Source organism: Heteronotia binoei, chromosome 19 (assembly GCF_032191835.1).
Source record: "Heteronotia binoei isolate CCM8104 ecotype False Entrance Well chromosome 19, APGP_CSIRO_Hbin_v1, whole genome shotgun sequence".
Classification (NCBI taxonomy): domain Eukaryota; kingdom Metazoa; phylum Chordata; class Lepidosauria; order Squamata; family Gekkonidae; genus Heteronotia; species Heteronotia binoei.
In genome coordinates this window covers 16,285,937-16,310,667 of record NC_083241.1, presented here as the reverse complement: position 1 = coordinate 16,310,667, position 24,731 = coordinate 16,285,937, and the positions used below count along the sequence as shown (strand labels likewise).

The 24,731-nt window shown below is 45.8% G+C and overlaps 1 protein-coding gene across 4 annotated transcripts in view; it reads left to right on the top strand.

Moving 5' to 3' along the window:
• The window catches only part of NTRK3 (neurotrophic receptor tyrosine kinase 3), a 589,304-nt gene that overhangs the window by 228,964 nt on the left and 335,609 nt on the right, over positions 1–24,731 (top strand). For all 4 annotated transcript variants that reach the window (XM_060260076.1, XM_060260077.1, XM_060260079.1 and 1 more), the window contains exons 6-11: positions 2,597–2,739; positions 2,950–3,091; positions 8,287–8,583; positions 15,266–15,289; positions 16,988–17,055; positions 24,068–24,170. In XM_060260076.1, coding sequence (XP_060116059.1) covers positions 2,597–2,739; positions 2,950–3,091; positions 8,287–8,583; positions 15,266–15,289; positions 16,988–17,055; positions 24,068–24,170 — 777 coding nt within the window. The remainder of the gene's footprint in view (positions 1–2,596; positions 2,740–2,949; positions 3,092–8,286; positions 8,584–15,265; positions 15,290–16,987; positions 17,056–24,067; positions 24,171–24,731) is intronic.

Here is a 24,731-nt window from a genome sequence, read left to right as displayed (position 1 = left end):
CATCTTTGCTTTCCCTTTGTCTTGATACAGCCCTTTGTGGGAAGACATGGATCACAAAACTGGTACATGATGCTCTGGAACACTGTTCTGTTTGGCATGCACCTTGACTTGATTGCATGGGTCATCTGAATGGAAGACTCCCCTTCTAACAGGCTGTGGGATTTGTTTGTGGTCTCTTGTCCAGGGTACCCCAAAATCCTGTCTTCATAGTTACGTACTTGCATGCATCGTTTCATGAGGGAATTTATTCTCCTTTGTCCCTCATATGAACTTATAGGAAATATAGGAGTTCATAGTATCCCCTCCCTCTCCCCAGTCAGTGGTATCTTTGATTTTTATTAAATGCTGGACGTGGGCCGGGATAGCTGCATGTAGGATTTGGGAGACAACTGGAAATGGCTCAACAAATTGGAAGAGTAATCTTCAAGGATTAGAAAACCCCTTTGTGTGAGAAGATGTGGGCAGGGCAGGTTCTCTCCTGCTATTAGGAGGGGAGGGACATTAATTTCCTGAGCTTAGGGAGTGAGCAGCTTCCATGACCTCCCCGTATTTATAACACTCCCCTTCACAATGGGAGAGAAATCTCCCCACTGAGAGCCTTTCCTCCCCTAATGTAACTGTTGCTGCTTATAGAACAAAGCAAGAGTCAAGGGGCACCTTTAAGACCAACAAAGTTTTATTCAGAATGCAAACTTTCATGTGCTAGAAGCACACTTCATGACAATAGTATGGAATGGCAAGCAGTCCTAAATATAGAGAAAGTGAGCAGTGAGTTAGTCTGCAGAGTCATGGAAATGTTTTTAGCCGGTTAAAAGAGTCACAAGTTGGGGGTCTGGTGTTCATTACTTTATGTTAACTGAGCTGAAACAACAATGAAGGCAATATAAGTTGGAATAGCAGATTGATGTCTATGTACTGAACCCATTAAGTATCCTGGGTATGAAGTGCAATGAATGAGAGTCTGTTGTAATGTTAGCTCTGGGTTAAAATGAGGGCATAGGTTTCTCAGAGGTTTGATTTAAACATGTAACACATATAAACATAATTCTAGTAGAATTTCCTCACTGAACCTTGGGATCCGAGGTTAGGATGGGGCATGGCTCAGTGGTAGGACCTCTGCCTTGTGTGCAGAAGGTCCCAGGTTCAGTCCCCACCATCTCCAGTTAGAGGATCTGTCAGGAGGTGATGAGAAAGATAAATAATTAAAAAAAAGGAGTTGATGGGAAAGACCTTTCTCTGTCTTAGACTCTGGAGGGCTGCTGCCAGTCTGAGTAGTCAATACTGAACTTGATGGACCAAGGCGGGGAAAGGTCTGATTCTATATGGCAGCTTCCTGTGTTCATGTGTTCAAGAGCTGGAAAAGGGGAACCCAGATGAATGACATGGGAGGATCTTCTCTACAAAGAAAAGCTAAAGTGCTTGAGGCTGCTTAGTTGTAAAAACAGAAAAGCTTCAGGAGAGGGCAGCAAGGTAGATGCTTATGGAAGTATGCATAGGGTAGAGGAAGTTGGCAGAGATTCTATTCTTCTCCCATAATGCTCTGGGGCATCCAGTGAAACTCAAGAGTAAGTAAGGCAGACAAAGGGGAGACTTTCTCAATGTATGATGATGCTGTAGGATGTCCACATGGACACATGAAATGGCATTACATTGAATCAGGCCACTGGTCCATCAAGGATCTCTCAGGCAGAGATCCTTCACATCACCTACGACCTGATACTTTTTAAACTGGATAGGCCAGGGGTTGAACCCGGGACCTTTCGGATGCACAGCTGATGTTCTGTTACTGAATCTCAGCTCCTCCCCAGCTGGCCAACAGTTTGTAATGGAAAGTGCGGTCCAGTCACAGCTTGACTTATGGTGACCTCATAGGATTTCAAGGCAAGAGATGAGCAGAGATGGTTTGCCATCGCCTACTGCTGCATAGTGAGCCTGGATTTCCTTGGTGATCTCCCAGGGCCAGCCCTGCTTAGCTTCTGAGATCTGATCAGATCAGGCTTGCTTGCGTCATCCAGGTCAAGGCACCAATTTGGATGGCTTTACAAAGGGGGATTAGAGAAACTCTTAGAGTGTAGGTCCATCAGCAGCTCTTCGTTATGATGACTGAATTGGACCTGTTAAGTTCAGAGGTCCTAACCCTCTGAATAGCTGTTGCTGTTGAGCAACAGCAGAGGGAAGCTTTGGATTCTGTATCCTGCTTGCACACTTTCCAGGAATATCCAGTTGGCCGGGATGGAAAACTTGGTGATGGATTGGTCTGCTCCAGTAAGGCTCTTCCAGGGCAGAGACTGCACAGCTTTTCCAGCTAATTCAGGCATGTAATTAAACACCTAGCTGGTATCCTGCAGTAACCAGACAGATTAGGAGCTTACATAAGTTTGAGACAGAACATTTAAAAGCTGTATTTTTTCATGCATGGCAGCATTGTAGCAGAACAGGAAGCATAGAGAGCTTGGACTTGCCATTCACTTCTCAGATCTGTCAATGTGCAGAGCTGCTGTAGAGCAGATTAAGAGGAGATTTGGAACTCAGTGAGTCTCTTGGTTAAGAATGTTCTCCTGACATGGCTGTTTTGGTATTGACTGGATTCCTCTAGATCTGCCAGAAATCAGCGTCAGCCACGTAAACCTGACTGTCTGTGAGGGTGAAAATGCTGTTATTACTTGCAACGGATCTGGCTCTCCACTGCCTGATGTTGACTGGATGGTGGTAAATCTGCGTTCAATCAACACTCATCAGGTAGGACACTAAGCACAGCTATCTCTTTCAGAATCTCCTCTGTATATCAGGAGGGTACAATAGCATGTTTCCTTTTCCAGTACTGAACTTCTAAACTTCTTCATAAGTCAGGTTGGCAGCATGGAGGATTCTGTAGTCCTAATGGGAAAAGAATAAGCACCAATTCATTGTTTGTTCCATATTATCTCTCTGTGTTTTTTTCCCCCACAGACAAATGCCAATTGGACCAATGTCCATTCCATCAACCTGACCCTGGTGAATGTCACGAGTGAGGATAATGGGTTTCTGCTGACATGCATTGCCGAGAATGTGGTGGGAATGTCTAATGCCAGCGTGCTTCTCACAGTGTTTTGTAAGTTGGTGGGGAAGAGGGACACTCTGGGGTCAAGGCACAGGGACTATTTGTTTGTTAATCATAGAATCATAGAGTTGGAAGGGGTCCTACAGACCATCTAGTCCAACCCCCTGCTTCATGCAGGATCAGCCTAAAGCCCTTCCGACAAATAATCATCCAGCCGCATTTTGAAGACTGCCAAGGAAGGGGAGCTCACCACTTTCCTAGGCAGCTGGTATCACCTCTGAACTACTCTGACCATAATTTTCCCCCCTAATATCCAGCTGATACTTTGCTGCTTGTAATTTGAGCCTGTTGCTTCGGGTCCTATCCTTGATTGCCAAGTGGAACTCCTTGCCCTCCTCTAAATGACAGCTTTTCAAATATTTAAAGAGAGCAATCATGTCCCCCCAGAGCAATCTTCTCTGCTCCAGACTGAACATTCCCAAGGCCCTCAGCCTTTCCTCATAGGGTTCTTCCTCCTTTTCTTAATGGGTGTTGAAGAACAACTTGTGTGATGTGCTTCAGTGGAGAACATCTGCTTGGCATTCCAAAGGTCTCAGATTCAATCCCTGGGATCTCTAATTTGAAAAGATTGAGTAAGAGGTGATTAGCTGAGACCCTGGAGAGCTTCTGCCAGGCTCCATAGACAGTATTGATCTCTGCAAAAAAAGAGTTTCTGCTGCAAAAAAAGCCCTGCTTCTAATAATGCTGTATTTGTGATTTGCAGATTTTAGAGCAAAAACTTCAAGCCTGTTTTTCCCAGGAAAGGAAAGGTCCCCTGTGCAAGCACCAGTCGTTTGCGACTCTGGGGTGATGTTGCTTTCACAATGTTTTCACAGCAGACTTTTTACGGGGTGGTTTGCCATTGCCTTCCGCAGTCACCTACACTTTCCCCCCAGCAAGCTGGGGGCTCATTTGACCGATCTCAGAAGGATGGAAGACTGAGTCAACCTGGAGCCGGCTACCTGAAAACCCAGCTACCGCCGGGGATCGAACTCAGGTCGTGAGCAGAGCTTAGGACTGCAGTACTGCAGCTTTAACACTCTGCACCGCGGGGCTCTTTCTTTTTCCCAAGATACTGGTTATTTTTAGCATTTTGACAATATTATCAGTAGAGGGTTTATGGGAGTGCTCAGTGAGGGGATGCTGTGCAAACTCATGCACAGCAATATTGTAGAGAAGGGGGGAACTTTTTTGAATCTTTCCTATCCTAGATTTCTGCTCTGAACCCTTTCGCTTCTTTAATAGGGTCTTGACGTACCTCTAAGCCAATCTAAAAGATGACGTGCATCCTTGTGCCCAGAGCTTTTTGTTTAGCAGGAACTCCTTTGCATATTAGGCCACACCCCTCTGCTGTAGCCAATCCTCCAAGAGCTTACAGTAGGTCCTGTAAGAAGAGCCCCGTAAGTTCTTGGAGGATTGGCTATATCAGGGGTGTGTGGCCTAATATGCAAAGAAGTTCCTGCTACAAAAGAAGCCCTGCTTGTGCCTTATGGAACTCAGGGGAGTGGTTTCTAAAGGACATATGACTGTCCTTTCAGCAGGACCTGCCATTTTTTTATGCCTTAGGTGAGCCATGACTGCCCCTTCTCCTACTCAGTACAGAGAAAAGTGAAAAGGGACACTTTACTTACTGGATACTTAAAATGAGCAATGTAAAAATAAAAACAGATAAGCCCTCACTGTTCCATGATAGTAGCTATAGAACAGGGGTGGCAAGGGTAGCTCTCCAGATATTTTTTTTTGCCTACAACTCCCATCGGCCCCAGCCAGCATGGCCAATGGCTGGGGCTGATGGGAGTTGTAGGCAAAAAACTTCTGGACAGCTACCCTTGGCCACTTCTGCTATAGAAGATCACAGTCAACAGATAAGGAGATTGTAGAAACCTGTTAATGCCAAGCTTCCCTTCAAACCAGTAGAGAAGACTCCTCTTGCCTTTTTTACATCCCTGAAAATGTGGCACCCTAGGTGATTGCCTAGGTTTGCTTAATAGCTGAGCCTTCTGTGTCTTTAAGTCTCTGGGTATTTGCACAAGCATGCGTGCATGCCGTTACCACTCAAGGAAAAAAGTTTCTAATATGTATGTACATAAAGACTTAAGAAACAGGAACGTCCCAGGCCTGCATTGCAGGAAAGCAGAAATATCAGTGGAAATGACAATATCCACTTTGTATCACACATATTAATTACTATTCCAGTGAGTCCCACTCAAAAGTACTAGGAAGGTATACTATCATGCCTTGGCCTGGATGGCTCAGGCCCTCTCTCAGCAGATCTCAGAATCTAAGCAGAGCAGAGAAAATCCAGGGTTGCTATGCAGAGGCAGGCAATGGCAAACCAAGTCTCTTTATCTATTGCAGGGGTGTCAAACTCACTTGTTATGAGGGCCAGATCTGACATAAATGGGACCTTGTTGGGCCGGGCTGGGCCATGTTGAGCCAAACCATGTGTGTACCTATTTAAGATTAGGTAGCAGAGATATAAAGTTTTTAAAGGACACAGACAAACACGACTAAAGATTTTTAAAAAAAATAAAAATAAGACATGCCTAAAACATTAGCACCTCTTGGTCTTAAAGGTGCTTTCTTTGTATTTCTCCCATGGGATCCAGGGAACTGGGCAAAGGAAGCTCTGGCTCTTTCCCTCCCTCCCTAGGGGACCAGGAGGGGGAGGAGCCTCAACCAATGGAGAAAATCGAGGTTTTGCTCTGTAGCTCCTGTGCAATTGAGCAAGCCTTGCAAAGCAAGTTGAGATGCAGAAGGAAGCACGAGAGAGGGGGAAGGAAGCAGAAGAGCCAGTCGCTCGTGGGCCTGATAGGAGCCCTCTGGGGGCCTGATTCAGCCCCTGGGCTGCATATTTGACACCCCTGATCTATTGCCTTGAAAACCCTAAGGGGTCCCTGTTAGTCATCTGTGACTTGACAGCACTTTCCATCATATGATACTCATCCCTTTAGACCTGCAAAACTTTCTCCAGTTCCACTCGAAGGTCTTGGACATCCATGGAAACACCATTGAGTGTATGTTGGCTTGTGACAGGTAAAAACTGGACACGCATCAAAATGCAGATACACTCCCATTGTAGAGATGCTTGCAACACATTTTCTACTGCCAAATTCCTCTGCCAAATGCTATCCATCCGTTCATCAGCACAATCTATTGAAACAGAACCAAATGTATTCTTCTCTCACACCTCTAATTTCGTCGTCTATAGAATGAGGAAATAAAATATGTATTCAGATATGTATTTTTGGAAACAGAATGTGGCTGTTGCATTAATTCACCCAAACATATATGGAACGTCATATTGAATAGCAAAGTAAAATATATATGCAAATATACGGGTGCAATGTCAAAAAAAAGGAATTCTAAAGAGAGGAGTAGAAAGCTTGAGGAACATACGGCCTAGGTACGGATAATCAGAGAAACAGAGTTGGAACGAAATAGGGCTGCCAACACTGCCTCAAGAAATGCTGGGAGATTTTGAGGGCAGTGCCTGGAGGACGTGGAGGAAGTGACATTACTTTTGGGTGATATTCTAGGAATTTTCCCTTAACCTCTGTTGTAAAGGCCATAGGGACATGGAGAATTCCTAGAGTGTCAGTATGGATGCCATTTTTTCTCTCTCTTCTCAACCTGTACAATGGCCCTGATCTAAATCAGGTATGTACAGTTGTTAATTGCTCTTTCAAAAGTGCTGGGGAGGTGACTTTGAATCTCCCTGCATCTCTTCTTGCAAGGGTAAGTATTTGTGGGTTTCCTGCATTGTGTAGGGGGTTGGACTAGATGACCCTGGAGGTCCCTTCCAGCTCTATAATTCTAGGGCTTCATTTGAAAGAGACCCCGGGTGTTTATGTATTCCTAATATTTATTTTTCTCAACTTTTGACTATAAGTGGTTACCTAGCAAAGCACCGAAAATAGCCCTGCAACATAGTATAACATCCCTTAGTGCAGTATCCTATCAAATTCAAAACCTGCATCGCCCACTGAACAAAAGTCAGCAAAATTAATCCATCATGCCTTTCCAAACACTTGGGAGGAAAGCCAAGTTTTGAACTGACGCCTCCCTCTTAATAGCTTTGGCACCTGGCAAATTGATCTAGGGAGGGAGTTCTACAACTGGAGTCCTGCTCTCTTCATTTATTGTGACATGAGCTTTTATGAGGGGGCTATCTGATCACCAGTCAAGGGCACTGGAAGTCAAAAGCGTCTCCCGCACAACCTCCGAGAAGCTGAGGCTTCCCGGTGTGTTCGTTGGGTTGTCCCTGGATTTAGCAGCTTGTCTAGTTTGATTTCACAGTCGCTGTCCCTGCTGTAGTTTCTCAGGCTTGGGACAACATAACCATTAGGGGTGCTGAGATCATCAGTGAGGACGTGATCCCCATTCAAACATTCTGCAAGCCAGCTCCTCATTTCGATGCAGGCTGAGCCTATTTGTCACGTGGCTCGGATGCTTTGCACAGAGCTTGACTTGAGTGCCATGTTTAGCAGTTCCGTGCCTGTATAGAAGCCCACTCAGGGGATGAGGCCATGGCCAGGCTGGACCTTCAATGCAGGCAACAATGAAAACGTGTGGGCTTGTAGACATTCTTGGGCCTTGGCAGTCAGCATAACAAAATCATCTTGATTGTCAGAGAGGGAGGACTGTTGTACCCTTGGACATTTTATTAGATATTTATTAGCTACTTTTCTTCCTTATGGAGTTCAGGGCCCTTTACAATATTAATAAAATAGATTACAGAAACAACATAAAATGAAAGCTTTGACAGCCATTAATGGCAGCGGGTAGTGGGCCAGAAGGGACACAGAAAGGCAGCTGCAGTAAAGCAAGATGCGACTGCAGATGCAGAGTTGTGGGTATGTGTATGTTCGTGTTGTTCATACACGGGCAGACAGACATGAGGCAATCCCAGTTTCCAAGTTAGGCTGTGAGCTGAATCAGTTCATGTTCAAGCCTCTCTAGCAATGGTCAACTTTTTCTCAACCGCAATAATGAAACTGACAGCCTGTTGGTGAATAAATAGTATGAAGATTGACTGAAAATGCTTGAAAAGAGACAGACAAAACCAGAAAACTTGTAAATAAAACAGGCACAATGAAATCTCTCATATCCCAGAATTTCAAAAAGCCATCGCTTTTACATTCCTGATCCTTGACAGCTTGGAGGATGTCATTTACCTTCTCTTATGTCTCTTGCCCTCTTCTCAGATCCGCCACGTATCATCAGCTTACTAGAGCCAATCCGCCACATGGAGCACTGCATTGAGTTTTTAGTGCATGGAAATCCTCCACCCCAAATCCACTGGCTCTTCAATGGTCAGCTTCTCAGGGAGACGGAGTTTATCCGCACTGAACTCTATCAGGAGGGGGAAGTATCTGACGGCTGCCTGCTTTTCAACCATCCAACGCACTACAACAATGGCAACTACACCATCATCGCTACCAACTACTTGGGAACAGCCAACCAGACCATCAAAGGACATTTCCTGGAGAAACCTTTTCCAAGTGAGAGCTGGACAGTTTCCATTATTATAACTCTTCTTTCTCTCCTTCTGTGATGGAGTATAGTGGTTAGAATGTCAGACTAAGACCTGGCAGACCTAGGATTGAATCCCCTTCCCCTGAGCAGCCATGAAACTCACTGGGTTATCTTGGGCTAGTCATTATTTCTCAGTATCATCTATGCATCACCCTGACCTGGATGACCCCGACTAGCCTGATCTTGTCAGGTCTTGGAAGCTAAGCAGGGTTGACCCTGGTTAGTACCTGGATGGGAGACCGATGGAGACACATAGGCAGGCAAATGGCAAACCACCTTTGTTTATCTCTAGCCTTGAAAACATACAGGGTTGCCATGAGTCAACTGAAACTTCATGGCACTTTCCACCACTAATCTATGTACCAATCTGAGGGTGCAAGCCACTTTAGGAGAAGAAAGAATCATTGTTGGCTGCTTTCTTGGAGGAAGTGCAGTCTGAGTTGGGATGGTCTAGTAGTTAGGATGTTGGACCCAGGCTTGAATCCCTCATTCCGTCAAGAAGCTCACTGCATGACCTTGGACCAGTCATATGGTGAATTCACACTGCGCTAGATAATGCGTTTTACATCTGGATTTTTGCTATTCTTACACAGTAAAAATCTAGAGGTAAAATGCATTATTAAGTGTAGTGTGAATGCAGCCATAGCCTCTCAGCCTGACCTGTGGGATCTAATGAAGAAGAAGAAGGCATTGGATTTATATTTTGCTCAGAGGGGCTCATAATCTCCTTTACCTTCCTCCCCCACAACAGACACCCTGTGAGGTGGGTGGGGCTGAGAGGACTCTCACAGCAGCTGCCCTTTCAAGGACAACCTCTGCCAGAGCTATGGCTGACCCAAGGCCATTCTGGCAGGAGGAATGAAGGAGAGACTCTTTAAAGGAAGGGCAGGCGGGGGGGGGGGGGGGATAGGTGGTCATAAAGATAATTCAGGTCTTTCTAGTCCAGCACCCTTGTCTGTCTCACTGTAAAAGGACACTAGAAGTCATGTGAGATTTCTGCAGGCTGGTAGTTAAAAACAAGCAAAGCGGAGTTCATGGGACCTTACCATTTTGGCTGAAGCGGCCTCAGTCATTTTGATTTTTTTCAGGCTTACGCTTCTTGTCATTTGGAATGCAGTTGCAAGGAAAAGTTTTGCTCTGCACTGTTTCTCACAGCTCCTGAAAGCTGAGCGAAACAGGACATTCTGTATATAGCAAACATGATAACCCCAACATTCTTCTTATTTATTTAACCTTTGCTGTAGCCAGTAGCCTTATTTGCCTATTAAAACCTGAGTCGTCCCCTTGGAAGGAGAGCTTTCAGGACTGGACAGAACCAATAGGGGTGAAAGAAAATAAAAAGGCTTTTGCAGCCAAAAATCTGCCTGGTTTAGTTCACGTGAGCCAAAAAAATAAGAGTGCAACAAGCATTCCATTTCAGAATGCAGGTGGGAAGTGATACTTTCGAAAGCATGTGAGGAAGAAAACCAGCTCATTAGGATAAAAGCTGCACCAGGATTCTTTTTCCTAACTCTGTAGGGAGATCTTTTAAAAACCTGAAGTTGCTTTCATTGATGTGAGTCCCTTGCCTGGGGGCATATGAAGTTCCCTTCACATCGTAGCTCATCAGGATAAAAGCTATGCTAGAATTATTTCCCCAAATATGCTGGTTTTAACAGTGTAGGGAAATATTTTAAACATACAAGGTAGCTTTCATTGATGTGAATCCCATTTATACCCTGCTGTTTTCCGCAATAAAGGCCCACAGTGGCTTGCATCATTCTCCTTACAACAATCCTGTGAGGTAGGTTAGGTTGAGAAAACACGACTGGTCCAGGCCCAGGGTCACCCAGCAAGCTTCCATGGCAAACTAATGATTCAGCTGTAGGTTTCCCCAATCCTAGTCTGTGGTAACCCCTACACCACACTGGCTCTCATTTGATATGGTTTACCATTCTTTGAAGGAGCGTTTGGGGTCCTCAGGCTTGCATGTTCCCCCTTCCACCTCCTGCTGCTCATTAAAAGGATTCTGCTTCATGGCAACCCCTATTTTATTATGGTGTCCAGGGCTTTTTTGTAGTGGGAACTCCTTTACATATTAGGCCACACCTCCCTAATGTAGCCAATCCTCCAAGAGCTTACAAGAGGCCCTGTACTAAGAGTCCTATAAGCTCATGGAGGATTGGCTACATCGGGGCGTGGGGTGTAACCTAATATGCAAAGGCATTCCTGTTACAAAAAAAGCCCTGGTGGTGTCTGAACCACAAACGGTATCTTCCCACCCACCCCCTACCTCAATTGACATAGTTCTCAAACCAGAATTTGTGGCTTGGTTGTGACGACACACTGTGTTTTGCCACGACTGGGCAGTCTTTAATTAGATTGCTACATATAATGGGACGAAGGGGGGGGATGTTGAAGGCCAACAAAGACCTCCTCCCCAGTTTCATTCCCATAACAACAAGCTGTGCTTGGTCTGAATCCTGGTGTGGTGATACAGCCCAGAAACTGATGACCACTTCCTTTCTTTGTGTGATTTATTGATTTGCTTAATTTACTAGCCTGTTCAAGTTTGTTACCGCTAATAATCCGCTTATATGATTTGCGGGAAAAAGGAAAAGGCCAGTGCCTTTGGTTTTTCATAGTTCAGCTCCAGTCTGTTCGTCACACAATATCCGTGACAACGGTTCAATAAACGTTTTAATCCAACACGAGAGGTAGACAAAAGAACCGTATCGTCGGCATATAATAACAAAGGGATATGAGCAGAACCAAGTCTAGGGCTGTGGCCATCAACTTAAAACAAGAAGGAGGCAAGATCATTTTTAAAAAGGTTAAACAAATGGGGGGCTAAAGTGCACCCCTGCTTAACCCCTTTCTCAATGAGGATCTTGGGGGAGAGTCTTCCAGAGGAAGAACACCTGACTTGACAGGACGTGGAGGTGGGGAGTGTTTTGATAAGGAACAATTTATACTGACCTTTCCCCCCAATGGGGCCCTAAGGAAACTTGCATCATTCTTGTCTTCTCCATTTTATCCTCAAAGCAGCCCTGGGAGGCTGGTTAGGCTGAGTGTGTGTGTTTGGCCCAAGGTTGCCCAGCAAACTCACATGGCAGAGTGGGGATTCGATTATGGGTTCCCCAGAACCATGTCCAGCACTCTAACCACCCCACTGTCTAGTTGAGTCCTTGGCCCTTTTCAAATGTTCATTTTTTTTTTTGCACTTCATAACAGGAGCATGTGTGCCTTGCACAGTCCTCCCAATACATTGGTCACAATTTTGTATGAATAGACCCATACGTGTACAGGTTCAGTATATGTGACTGCATACCCTCAAAAACAGCTCATGGGAGCCATGTGTAGTGGTTTGGTGTAGTGGTTAAGTGTGCCGACTCTTATCTGGGAGAACCGGGTTTGATTCCCCACTCCTCCACTTGCAGCTGCTGGACTGGCCTTGGGTCAGCTATAGCTCTGGCAGAGGTTGTCCTTGAAAGGGCAGCTGTTGTGAGAGCACTCTCAGCCCTACCCACCTCACAAGGTGTCTGTTGTGGGGGAGGGAGATAAAGGAGATTGTGAGCCGCTCTGAGACTCTGAAATTTGGAGTGGAGGGCAGGATATAAATCCAGTATCATCGTCATCATCATCATGATGTACCAGCAGTGGAAAATATGCATGCATTTTCTGAACCACAGTTAAAGATGATTGTGGTTAATGCATACTCCCTCTATATGTAGTAGGGACACCAAGACTGAACATCTGAAAAGGGCTCTTCTGAAACCAGAGAAAGTACAACCATTTTTTTCTGTTATGATCACAGCCACAACTTCTTTTTTTTATTTTTAAAATCCACCCTACTCCCCCTGCCACATCATAGATTGCACATTTACCCTTTTCTTACTTTAATAATTGGGGGGCCATGCATGTAACTCCTTTCTCTTTTGGTCCTCTGTTGATAAAAAGAGGCATTTAACTTAACTAGCAAGTAGCCTTGAACGTTTTACTGGGATTAGGTAGTATTTAGTGCACAGGTAAGCCTTTTGTGGATCAGAGCTTAAGATGTCATCCTTTTGTGTTATAAGGATAAGCTAATGCTCAACGGTGTCTTGCAAATCCTCCTTCTGTGTGTGTGATTCATGTATATTTAACACAATTTGTGGCATCCTGCTGTTGCACTGCTGTTATGCATGTTTCTTTTTACTTGGCCCGTACCTTTTCTATAAACGTAACACAATGCAATTATTGATGCTGAGTCAAACAGAACTCTTAAGTCTTAAACAGTACTCAAAACAAAATTGTGTGTTACAAAGTATCAGAAAAGGAATAGCAGCGCTGCAAATTTGAATCTCTTTTTCTTCCTGAAAAGGATCATGCAAAGTATAGTCTGGGGCTATTTCCTGGAAAAACTCAGGTGGGAAGGGTGAATGATTGTAAAAGCCAAGTAATGCGATAGTGAAGGTGTTTGATGCAGTGCAAGAGAGGGATCCAAAGTTTTGCAGGAGAGAATTCCAAAAGGTTCTTCAACCTCCCCTCTGCTATTGTTTTGTCTTGGAACCCAAACCAAAACAATGGCAATTGTCATGATGGAACTTGCTGTTGGGCAAATTTATTCAAGGGGTTGGAGATGCTGACCGCCATCTTTTGCGAAATGAGTCGCTGATATGGGTTCTAAAGGCAAACTTACATTCTATAAAAAAGGAAAGGAAAGAAGAAGAAGAAAAAAATCTATTCCTCCAAGGTCAGCTTTGATGTGGCCTAAATTGGGGTCAGAAAGTGCTGATCTAGCACATGGTGGCTAAGCAAAACCAAATCCTTCTTTGTCAACAGAGTTTTCGGTTCCTTTCAAGCTCTCCTTGCAGCCCTCCCTGGGGACTGTACTGTACTACCCTTTACCCCCTCCCCTTTTTAACGAATCACATTGCTAAATCATTCCTAGCATCTTCTGCCTCAAAAGCTGTGTCAAGTCGCCTTCGTCTCAGATTCAGCTGGCTAAGCTGATGGGTAAAGCAGAAAGCTGGCTTTCTTTTCTGGGCTGCTTGTAAGTCGAGTGTCACTGCCAGGCATTAAATGTAGGATGCCAGGATTCTAGCCGGGAGTTGTGCAAAAGCAAACATTTATTGGAAGAAGCCAAAACTATACAAAGGCTTATGGGTAACTGAAGAGACCAGCCAGGTTGTATAGGCACAGGTCCATTTTCTAGGGTCCCCCTGTAATGCCTGTCAATAAATCTGGGCTGACTTCAGGTTGGGGACCTTTTCCACAAGATGTCTCTCTGACTTTCCACCTTCTCCTCCTCTCGTTGAGCAGCAGCAAAACACAAGGATCTCTTCTTAAAAGGTTTGGCAGCCCCCACTATCTTGGAAGAGAGCAGCAAATGAATAGCTCTGGTCTCATTGGCCTAAATGAGTGAATGGCTGGGCTGTGCATCTTCTGCTGTCTTACCTGGTCATCTCTTTTGTGGGGTGTGCTGATCTTTTGGGAAGGCACTTTTGCTATTGTTGCTGCCCAGAGTCCAGCAGAGTTCTTCCTCACCCTTCCTCTGAGGTGCTCAGGGTAGTGTCTGTGGTTCTCCCCACCTCCCTATCATCTTCACCTGGTTAGGGTACCTTAGGCTGAGAGACAGGGACTTCCCAAGCTCACCCAGAGAGCTCTATAAATATATGGGGATTGCATTTGAGTCTCTGGCACTCAAAACCACTGCACCACATCGGTGAGGGACAAACTGAGATGGGCACCGACCTAAAAATTTAAAAAATATATGCCTGATCATAAGACGTCTTTGTCTACATGGAAATTATGAAACATTCCAAGGTGTGTTTCTGTCTCTCTGCCTTATTTATCTTATCTTTGTAGTATATTTTAATCCTATCCTTTAATCCTGGTCTCTTACTCCTATGACAACACTTTGAGGTGGAAATTCCAGAGGGGTTGCTGTGTTTCTGTTACAGTAAAAACAGATGGGAGTCTTGTGGTGCCTTAAAGACTCATACAATTTTGTTCCAGCATTAGTTTTCACACATGAAAGTCCACTTACTCAGATGCAGTGCCATGGATATTTAATATAGAAGATTTTTAAAAGGCAGATATTTAATATAGAAGATTTAAAAAAAAAATCCACAGGTTCAATGGGCTGTGAAATACAAGAAGTTCAGGGCCAAATGTAATTAGGTAAAATTCAGATTTAACAATGAAAAATGCAAAGACCTCCACTAGTTATGTGCAGCTAGTAGGTGACACTGTGGGGTTTTTTTTTGTTATTTTTGTTTTTGCACAAGGTCACCCAGTGAATTCCAGGACTGAGTAGGTATATGAATCCAGAACTCCCCAGTGTAAGACCACACCTTAGGATATTGCACTATTGTTTCACTACAGCAGCCAGTTGCAATGGGCTTGTCCAGATGCAAATGACTGCTACGTGACTGCAGAGTATCCAGCTTCCAAACCCAGCACTGTTCCCACTGCACCATATTGCTTAGTTTGATACTGTCTGCTTGTGCCCATATCCATCTCAAGAATCACTTTGTAGGTCAGGAAAAACCTTGAAAAAATCCTGGAAAGGGGTATTGTTCAGTGAAGGATGATTTTAATGTGGACACTTCTTCTTTTTAATCACACTGGCAACCTTATTCGTTTCGTTACCTTATTCATTTTGTTTCTTTGTATTTCTTGCAGGTGTTTCAGATAGCATCATAACATGTAAGTGGCTTCTTGCATTTTTGTTTTATCTGATTATCTGAGCTGCTCAACCCCCTTATAGTAAGTGTTCTGTTGGTGGGAACATAAGGATGCACTTGGGTGTGGAATGACAAGGAGTGCTATAAATCATTCCATAACCTCAAATAGGTATCTACAATATTGGTGTGTGGGGTGGGGGTCAGAGTAGCTTACAAGGAATGTGAGGTTTCTTAGTATAATTGTGTGCGTATGTGTGGGGAGAACAGAAGAAAATGACAGAGATATTTAAAATGGTGACTGGTGAAGAAAGAGATGTTTTATAGGACTAAAGTTTGTGGTTACCTTTAAGAAGATATTGGATTTATATCCCGCCCTCCACTCCGAAGAGTCTCAGAGCAGCTCACAATCTCCTTTACCTTCCTCCTCCACAACAGACACCCTGTGAGGTGGGTGAGGCTGGAGAGGGCTCTCACAGAAGATGCCCTTTCAAGGACAACCTCTGCCAGAGCTATGGCTGACCCAAGGCCATGCTAGCAGGTGCAAGTGGAGGAGTGCAGAATCATACCTGGTTCTCCCAGATAAGAGTCCGCACACTTAACCACTACACCAAACTGGCTCTTTAAAGTGGATTGGCAATAGGTTTGGGACACTGAAAAGGAAGTTCTTGACACTTAAGAATGGTGCCGTGGACATTTTTCTAGATTATTCCTCCCTTTCAATTTCCTCTGCAGTCCCCTAATGTTACATGGGGAAAAAATTACTGAAGTTAAAATAAACTGGGGGTTAGATATTATAACTGAGCAGGACTGTGGCAGACAAAAACCTGCTTGGTTTGAGGGGCTGAAATGAGGTGAAGAACTGGGCAAGATCCACACTTCTTCCATCAGTGGAAGAGACCATGGCTCAGTGGCGGAGCATTAAGAAGTTCCCAGGTTCAATCCTCACTATCTCTAGTTAAAAGGATCAGGATGGAGGTGATATGAAAGACCTTTATCAGAGACCCTGGAGAGCTGCTGTCCATCTCAGTAGATGGTGATGATCCTGATAAACCAATGATCTGATTCTGTATAAGCTGTTTCATGTGTTCAGTAGAACAGCATCAGGATATAGCTCATTATTTTCTTTTAAAACCCCAGTAATATTTTTCTTTTCTACAAAAATGAATTCATGATTGCATATGATAAGACTAAATACCAGGTATTCACAACACAAACTTACTCCTGGGAGTAAGCCCCATTGAATAGAACTGATTAGGATTCTGAGTAAGCCTGCTTGGGATTTTTCTCTTTAAAACCATATAGGTATGTAAATTATATATACATATAATTTAAAACTATAAAATACAGTCTTAGTTTGTGGAACTCAGAGCCAGGGTGGAATTCTAGCAGGAGCTCCTTTGCATATTAGGCCACACACCCCTGATGTAGCCAATTTTCCAAAAGCTTACAAGGCTCTTTTTTGTAAGCTTTTGGAGGATTGGCTACATCACGGGTGTGTGGCCTAATATGCAAAGGAGCTCCTGCTAGAATTCCACCCCTGATCACAGCCACCTCATGTGATCACCAGCTTAAGAAATCTTCCTTTCCTCCCAAAAAATTAAAAGTAGACAAATTCCTAGTGGAGGTTGGGACTCAATCAGCAGCTTTTAGTCACAGTAGAATTGTTTGGGATGCTTGATTTGTTTTCATGGACCTCTCTCCTTTGCTCTTCTGGTTTCAGTTGAATATAGTCCAAGCCCCACTCCGCTTATCACAGTGACGCATAAACCAGAGGAAGACACCTTTGGGGTAAGAATTGTGGGCACTTTTATGTTAATTGTGGGTTTGTTGCTGGAAGTCCAGAAAGAGAACATTGTATCACATATCTCTTTCTACTGTTGTGGGCTTCAAGTGGCAAATTAGATGGTGTGCTTAATTTTGAATTTGCAGGGCTCAATAGGCTCTGTGTTTGGGCATGACACGGCCCCATGGCGCAGAGTGGTAAAGCAGCAGTACTGCAGTACTGGGGTCTGAACTCTTTGCTCACGACCTGAGTTCAATTCTGGCTGAAGCTGGATTCAGGTAGCCTGCCCAAGGTTGACTCAGCCTTTCATCCTTCCGAGGTCGGTAAAGTGAGTACTCAGCTTGCTGGGGGCAAAGTGTAAAAGACTGGGGAAGGCAATGGCAAACCACCCCATAAAAAGTCTGCCGTGAAAATATTGTGAAAGCAACATCACCCCAGAATCAGAAACGACTGGTGCTTCCACAGGGGACCTTTCCTTTCCTTTCCTTTCCTTGGACATGATAGAGGTGACATTTGAAATCGGTGTGAAGGCATAAACGCCTCTTCCCGCACACTACAATCCTGATCCAAGTCAGCATATGCATGCTGAGGAATCCAGCTTCCAGCTCAGAACTTGCAATGTGCATCTTATTGTACGGACCTGAGGAGGATGTGAGAAAGGCATACAATTAGACTTCAAGAACAGAAGACTCCATGAAGAGATGGTGGTTGGAAAAGGCTTTTCCAAAGTACCGTAAAGGGGAAAATAATCCTTTTCAGAGCAGGAGGATCAACAGTAGGTTTGCGTGTCCCATGCTGGCAAATGCTGGGAGATTTGGGGGCTGTTCCCTGGGGAAGATGGAGTTTCATCACTTCTGGGTGATGATCCAAGAATTTCCCCTGTGGTCTTTACAACTGAGTTTCAGGGAGTTTGTAAAGATTCACCATTAGGATTGCCAAGTCCAATTCAAGAAATCTTTGGGGACTTTGGAGGTGGAGCCATGAACAAGATTGTGACAAGCATAATTGAACTCCAAAAGGAGTTCATCCAAAATGGCCATCACATTTAAAGGGACTGCACACCTTTTAAGTGCCTTCCCTCCATTTGGAAATAATGAAGGATAGGGGCACCTTCTTTTGGGACTCATAGAATTGGACTCCCTGGTCCAATCCTTTTGAAACTTGGACGGTATTTTGGAGAGAGGCTCTGGATGCCATGCTGAAAATTTGGTGTCTCTGTCGGAGCGGGAGTAGCAGAGTGAGGGAGATGACTTGCCCGACACAGGGCTCCAGGAAAGAAAATCAGGCAGACACGTGCAACTAGTGCCAAAAGGTGTATTAACATATATACACAACAAGTGCAGTCTATACAATATCACCTCCACGGACAAAGTGCTTCGCCTAACCACCATCTCACAGGGAGAGACCTGTGTGATGCACACACAGATCATATATAGTCCAAGCAGCCAATCCTGGCCGTGCTGACTCAGCAGATTGCATCACTTGGCTTCTGCCGGCTCAAGCCGGTCTGCTGATCAGGTCACTGTGACCTAGCCTGGCAGCTAGATCACCAGCTGTCATACTGTAGCTGTCAGACTGGGTTTATGTAGATTCTTGCTCCAACACACCTCCTAATCTATTTAAACCCAGTGCACCAAAACACTTTACACAGTTTACATACATGTCCACCAGCAACATTACAGTTCATATTTACGTAGCTCGGAACCCTTTCCGGAATTCGTTCAGGAACTCATCATGATTGTAAAACACATCATCGTGTTCCTGTTCAGCCAGCTCTTTCAGACGCTTGGCTTCAGCCTCCTTCTCCCTTGCCTCGCACTCTGCCACCCAGGCTTTCCATTTCTTAGCCTTTTCTTTTAACATTTCCTCAAATCCGGGTGGGTCTGGATTGACAGTCAGAGTGACATAGGGACACTTGTACCTAGCGGGACGTTGGCCTTTGGTGGACCTGGCAGACACCCGTGGCCCTGTGCTTGGACCAGCTTTGTCTTCTTCGGGTTGCTCTGTTCCCACCTCCTGGGCTGGTTGCTCTGCCCCTGTAATTGGGTGTTGAACCTCCTGACTCTCACACTTTACCTCCAGTTCCTGCATTTGAGGCTCTGCCTCCTGACTCTGCTCGTCAGGCTCTGTGCCAGCATTCGGCTCACCTTCTCCAGCCCCACTGGGTGCCACCTCCTGGGCTGGAGTTCTGGGCTGCGCTCCAACATCGTTATCGCTACTTGGCAGCAGGACAAATTGTTTCTGCAAGGAGTGCAACCTTGGCCAGCTGCTTTCTTCACACGGGCTGGCGGTCCTCCGCTCTCGCCGCACACGCCCCCGCCTCTTCTCCCTCTCAGGGCAAGCTCGGAGCAGGTGCTGCGACGACCCGCATCCATAGCAGCGACGGACTGCAAACGCAGTCGGCTCCACTTCCTCCACCTTCGGACGCCTGCCAGCAGCAGAAGCTGGCTCATTCTTGGCTGTCTTCCCGGACACACCGATAACAGCACGCTGCCCGGCCGACACCCCCGGACAGCTCACGGCCGCAATTCTCTCTTGGAAGTCAAGCAGGTGGGCACAGACGTATTCCATGGTCAGGGTCGCTACGTCCACCGTCTCCAGAGAAGTTATCAGGGGAGTGTACTCAGGTGGCAACGACGACAGCAAAATGTACACTCTGTCGTCTGGAGCTACAGTCTTGCCTCTTGCCTCCAGCTCAACGAAACAGTCCGTTAGCCGTTTGATGTGATCTTTCACACACCCTCCAGCCGGCATAACGGTGCGGAACATCCTCCTTGTCAAGGCCATGAGGGAACCAGCAGTGGTGCTAACATGCACCGCACTCAACGCGTCCCAGGCAGCCTTGGGAGTGTCCTTCCCTCGCACATAAACCAGCTGGTCATCTCCTATAGATAGCACTATGTTGGCCAGTGCCTTATCCGACAACACAGTCTCGGCAGGAGATAAGTCAGCAGGGGGGTTACTCACGAACAGCCATTGCCCTTCACGCTTGAGGTAGTGTTGCATTCTCAGGCTCCACACCGCGTAGTTGGCTGAGGTGAGCTTCTCAACGGCTACTCCAAGCTGTTGCTGAGCCATCGTGCCGACTCCTCCTCACGGCCGGCTGCCGACGTCCCTCTGGCTCTCAAACAGAGAACGGTGGTGCTTCTGTGTCCTTCACCGGCGTTCCTCGCCTCCGGCTCTTCCCAACCTCACAGTCAGCTCAACTCTCAACTCTCTCCTCCGCGCAGCGGAACCGCCCTGGGCCCATAACCCTGTCGGAGCGGGAGTAGCAGAGTGAGGGAGATGACTTGCCCGACACAGGGCTCCAGGAAAGAAAATCAGGCAGACACGTGCAACTAGTGCCAAAAGGTGTATTAACATATATACACAACAAGTGCAGTCTATACAATATCACCTCCACGGACAAAGTGCTTCGCCTAACCACCATCTCACAGGGAGAGACCTGTGTGATGCACACACAGATCATATATAGTCCAAGCAGCCAATCCTGGCCGTGCTGACTCAGCAGATTGCATCACTTGGCTTCTGCCGGCTCAAGCCGGTCTGCTGATCAGGTCACTGTGACCTAGCCTGGCAGCTAGATCACCAGCTGTCATACTGTAGCTGTCAGACTGGGTTTATGTAGATTCTTGCTCCAACAGTCTCTACCTCAAACAACAGCCCCCACAGAGCCCCAGATACCTGCAGATCAATTCTCCATTATACCCTATTGGAATTTGTCACCCTAGGGTATAAGGAGTGCCCAGCAGACATTCCCCCCCTGGCTTTCTGATGACCCTGAAGTGGGGGGGAGGCCCTCCAAACCAGGGGATCCCCTGCCCCCACCTGGGGATTGGCAACCCTAGTCACCATTATCACCATTTCCCTTATCTCCATTTCGCCCCCTCTCCCTCCTCAAATTATTGAGGGTGGGAGGCTAAGAGAAGGGGCAGGAATTGACGTGTTGCCACCAGGCAAAATATAAGCCTAATGAGCACAATGTCATATTTTAATGGGGGGGGGGGTTAGTAATATTTTTAGTGGAGGCCTTGCGGAGCTCTCTGGGTTGTGAAGAGGATAGGAAATCAAGTAAATAATAAAATCAGTTGCTATTCATTGTCCTCTTGTGCCTGAAATGGGCTGTATTGGCCAATGGGGAGAGGGGGTGTCTGTTTGAATGTGCCCCATGGGGGGAGAAATCCTGCAGATGGAAATATAGCATGCCAGGGAGAAATCTCAGCTGGCCTTTCTCTCTGCTGCGCTAAACTTCCATCTGCACAATCCCTTTTCCACAGGGGAGCGTTCCAGCCCTCAACATCTTTCCCCCCGCCCCCCATTATTCACCACCGCTGTAGTGAAAAAGAAATGCAGAAACTGTCCAGGCATATTTAATAAAAACACAAATGTATAAATAAAAGCATGAGGCTAATCCAAGGCAGGATGAAGTGGGAGCCTGCAAGGAACAAAATGTCCCTTTTGTTTTTTACGTGAAATGTATTTCACTTTTAAAACGGGAAAGGGTTTTTACAAGCTAAGCGAGTTGCACAAAGCCGAACGAATATTTTCCCAAATGCAGAAGCAAGAAACCCCCGAGAGAAAGCTGTCTGCACACCAAAAAGCCAAGAATAAATATTCTGTCAATATGTGCAGAAGGAGCTGCTGGTGCCTCTAGCAAAGCTTTCTGTTTGGAAACAGAGCTGCCAGCTCCCTCCTCCCCTCCTTGCCTCTTCTCCTGCTCCATCCAGCCTCCCCTCCCCTCCTCTCCCTCCACTCAGGGCTTTTGTGGAGACACATTTGCCATTTTGAAAATCATATCCCTGCTCTTGAATGTCCTGTTTGAACCTTTCCACTCATAAAGTGGTATGAAACTTGGGATCTGTTGCATGTTGTGCATTCAAAGAGGAGCTGAAACCATTCGTGTGCCCCCCTCACTCCCCGGTAGAATGTGCTGGTTGAAAGTGGTGTCAAGTTGCAGAGGATGTGGCAAGAGGCAAACAGAGGTGGTTTGCCATTGCCTGCCTTGGGGTAGCAACCCTGGAGTTCTGTGGCAGGGGTGGCCAACGGTAGCTCTGCAGATGCTTTTTTTTTTGCCTACAACTCCCATCAGCCCCAGCCAGCATGGCCAATGACTGGGGGTGATGGGAGATGTAGGCAAAAAACATCTGGAGAGCTACCGTTGGCCACCCCTGTTGTATGGTGATCGCCCATCCAAGTACAAACCAGAGCCGACCCTTCTTAGCTTCTGAAGTCTGATGGGAGTGGGCTAGCCGTTCACGTCAGGTCCTGGAGAATGTGCCAGTATGATATTGTTTTAATTATTTTAAGTATTTTTACTCCTGGTGTTTTCCCCAGTGGAGATCCAAAGCTCCTTATAAAATACAAAGTTACAATTTAAAGAAGTAACAGGGCTTTTTTTGTAGCAGGAACTCCTTTGCATATTAGGCCACACACACCCCTGATGTAGCCAATCCTCCCAGAGCTTGCAGTAGGCCCTGTACTAAGAGCCCTGTAAGCTCTTGGAGGATTGACTACATCTGGGGGTGTGGCCTAATATGCAAAAGAGTCCCTACTACAAAAAAAGCCCTGAGTAAAAAAGAAAAAAAAACATCCTGAACCTGCTGGCTTGGCTTACTTAAGGTCTCAGGTTGTGAGTCATAGGCTGAGGGCTAAGGGCCAAGGTCCCTTTTTTTTCTTGCCTTCATTTTATGCCCAAGGTCTATGCCTCTGGCTATGCTTAGGCAAGACACCTGCAACTAAGGAGGAGTAGCTTAACTGAAACAGAATCAAGACCAGGGGTGGAATTCTAGCAGGAGCTCCTTTGCATATTAGGCCACACACCCCTGATGTAGCCAATCCTCCAAGAGCTTACAAAAAAAGACATGTAAGCTCTTGGAGGATTGGCTACATCAGGGGTGTGTGGCCTAATATACAAAGGAACTCCTGCTGGAATTCCACCCCTGGTCAAGACGGACAACAGGAAGTGCTTCTTGCCTCAACTAAAGGAAACCTTCACATCCTGAGGAAGAAGAATCTGATGTGATGCTAGGAGGAAGCATTAGGGGAATCTATCTCGTTCGTTGGCTTCAGTGTGAAACAGGATACACCACTGGTTGATTGGGAGGAGGGATCTTCTTATGATTCCCAGACTAGAAACGGTGATATCTGAGCCTTAGTGGCCAGCAGTTCAAGATTCCTCAAGAAATTTTTAGCTGCAGCATCCTTCCCAGGGTGGAGAAGAAGCCCAGGGGGAGTGCAGATGATGCCAAAGAGGGCTAATTAAACTAAACATATTATACTTTTGCACCTCATGTTTGAAATGCTTCATTGCAATTACCTTTGCAAGTCACACAGCAGCCCTGTGAGGTAGAACTGCAGAGAGCTGAGAGATTAGCTCGGCTGGTCCAGCCATAAAGCAACCCTAAATGACCACCTGGGGTGCCAGAGCTGGAGTTGGGGGCTGAAGTGCCACAGGCAGCCACAGAGCCCAGGCTGTGGGGAAATTTCTCAAAGATGCTTTAGGCTGATCCTGCTCTGAGCAGGGGTTGAACTAGATGGTCTGTATGGCCCCTTCCAACGCTATGATTCTATGAACAGGGAGCAAACCAATGTTCCTCCCAGGCCTACTCAGAAGTAAGTCCCACTGTGTTCAGCGGGGCTTACATTCCAGGTAAGTGCATCTCTTGAAATGAGCTAGTTGATGTGATGTTATGTTTGTGTATGTATGCTGAATGTAGGTGGGGGTTACTAAAATCATCGTTCGCCTGGGGTGGCAGAAACCCTGGGGGTCCACCTTGGTTGCCTACAGCCATCCAGGTGAGCTCATAGCAGTTGCAGCAGTCAAATCAAAATGTTTGTTGTTCCTCTTGGCCTCTGTGCTCTGCCCCCTTTCATGATCCGAACCAGTTTCAGTAATGTTGCTCTCTGCCGTATTGATATTGAAACTTGCGTTGACTTTTGAAAGCAGAAATGCAGCCGCTCTGTTTTGAATGGCAGCGATGCCTTCTGAGTCTCTGACGTCCAGGGTTTCCTTTGCAGGTGTCCATAGCTGTCGGACTTGCAGCTTTTGCTTGTGTCCTTCTGGTGGTCCTTTTCATCATGATCAACAAGTATGGCCGGCGGTCAAAGTTCGGGATGAAAGGTATTGCTTATTTATTATTTTCAATTTATAACCCACCCTTCCCCGAATGGGCTCTGAGCTGGTAACATCCATCAATCAATGCAGAGTTAAAATCAGATTCAAAGGTACATGCCGATCCCTTTCTCTGTCTCCCAAGAGATTCTGGGAAGGGACAGGGGTAAGATTTTTTTCACCCTCTTTGGAGACACCAGTGGGCATGGCTTCTGGGTTGGCAAGAATATTCTCATGACTGGAAATGTATATTGAAGCGAGGATTTCTCAGACTGCGGCGTGTGATCCCAAGCAGAAAAGATGGATTGGTTTGCATGTAGCTGTAACTTCAGTTCAGTGGTGCTAATTGTTGATTTGCAACAGGCTGTTTGGCAGGTTTTGGTGGTTTCATTGGTTAAGTAATGGATGGCTTTTCTAGTATTGAGTAAATGGAATTGTGGGTAACTCTGTGCTCACAATGTAATGATATATTACTGGAAGGATTGATGGTAAAAGTTGTGGGGAATGTTGTTCTCTGGAGCAAAGCATAGCCAGAAATGAGATTTTGAACTGCCTATTGCCTGTCTACAA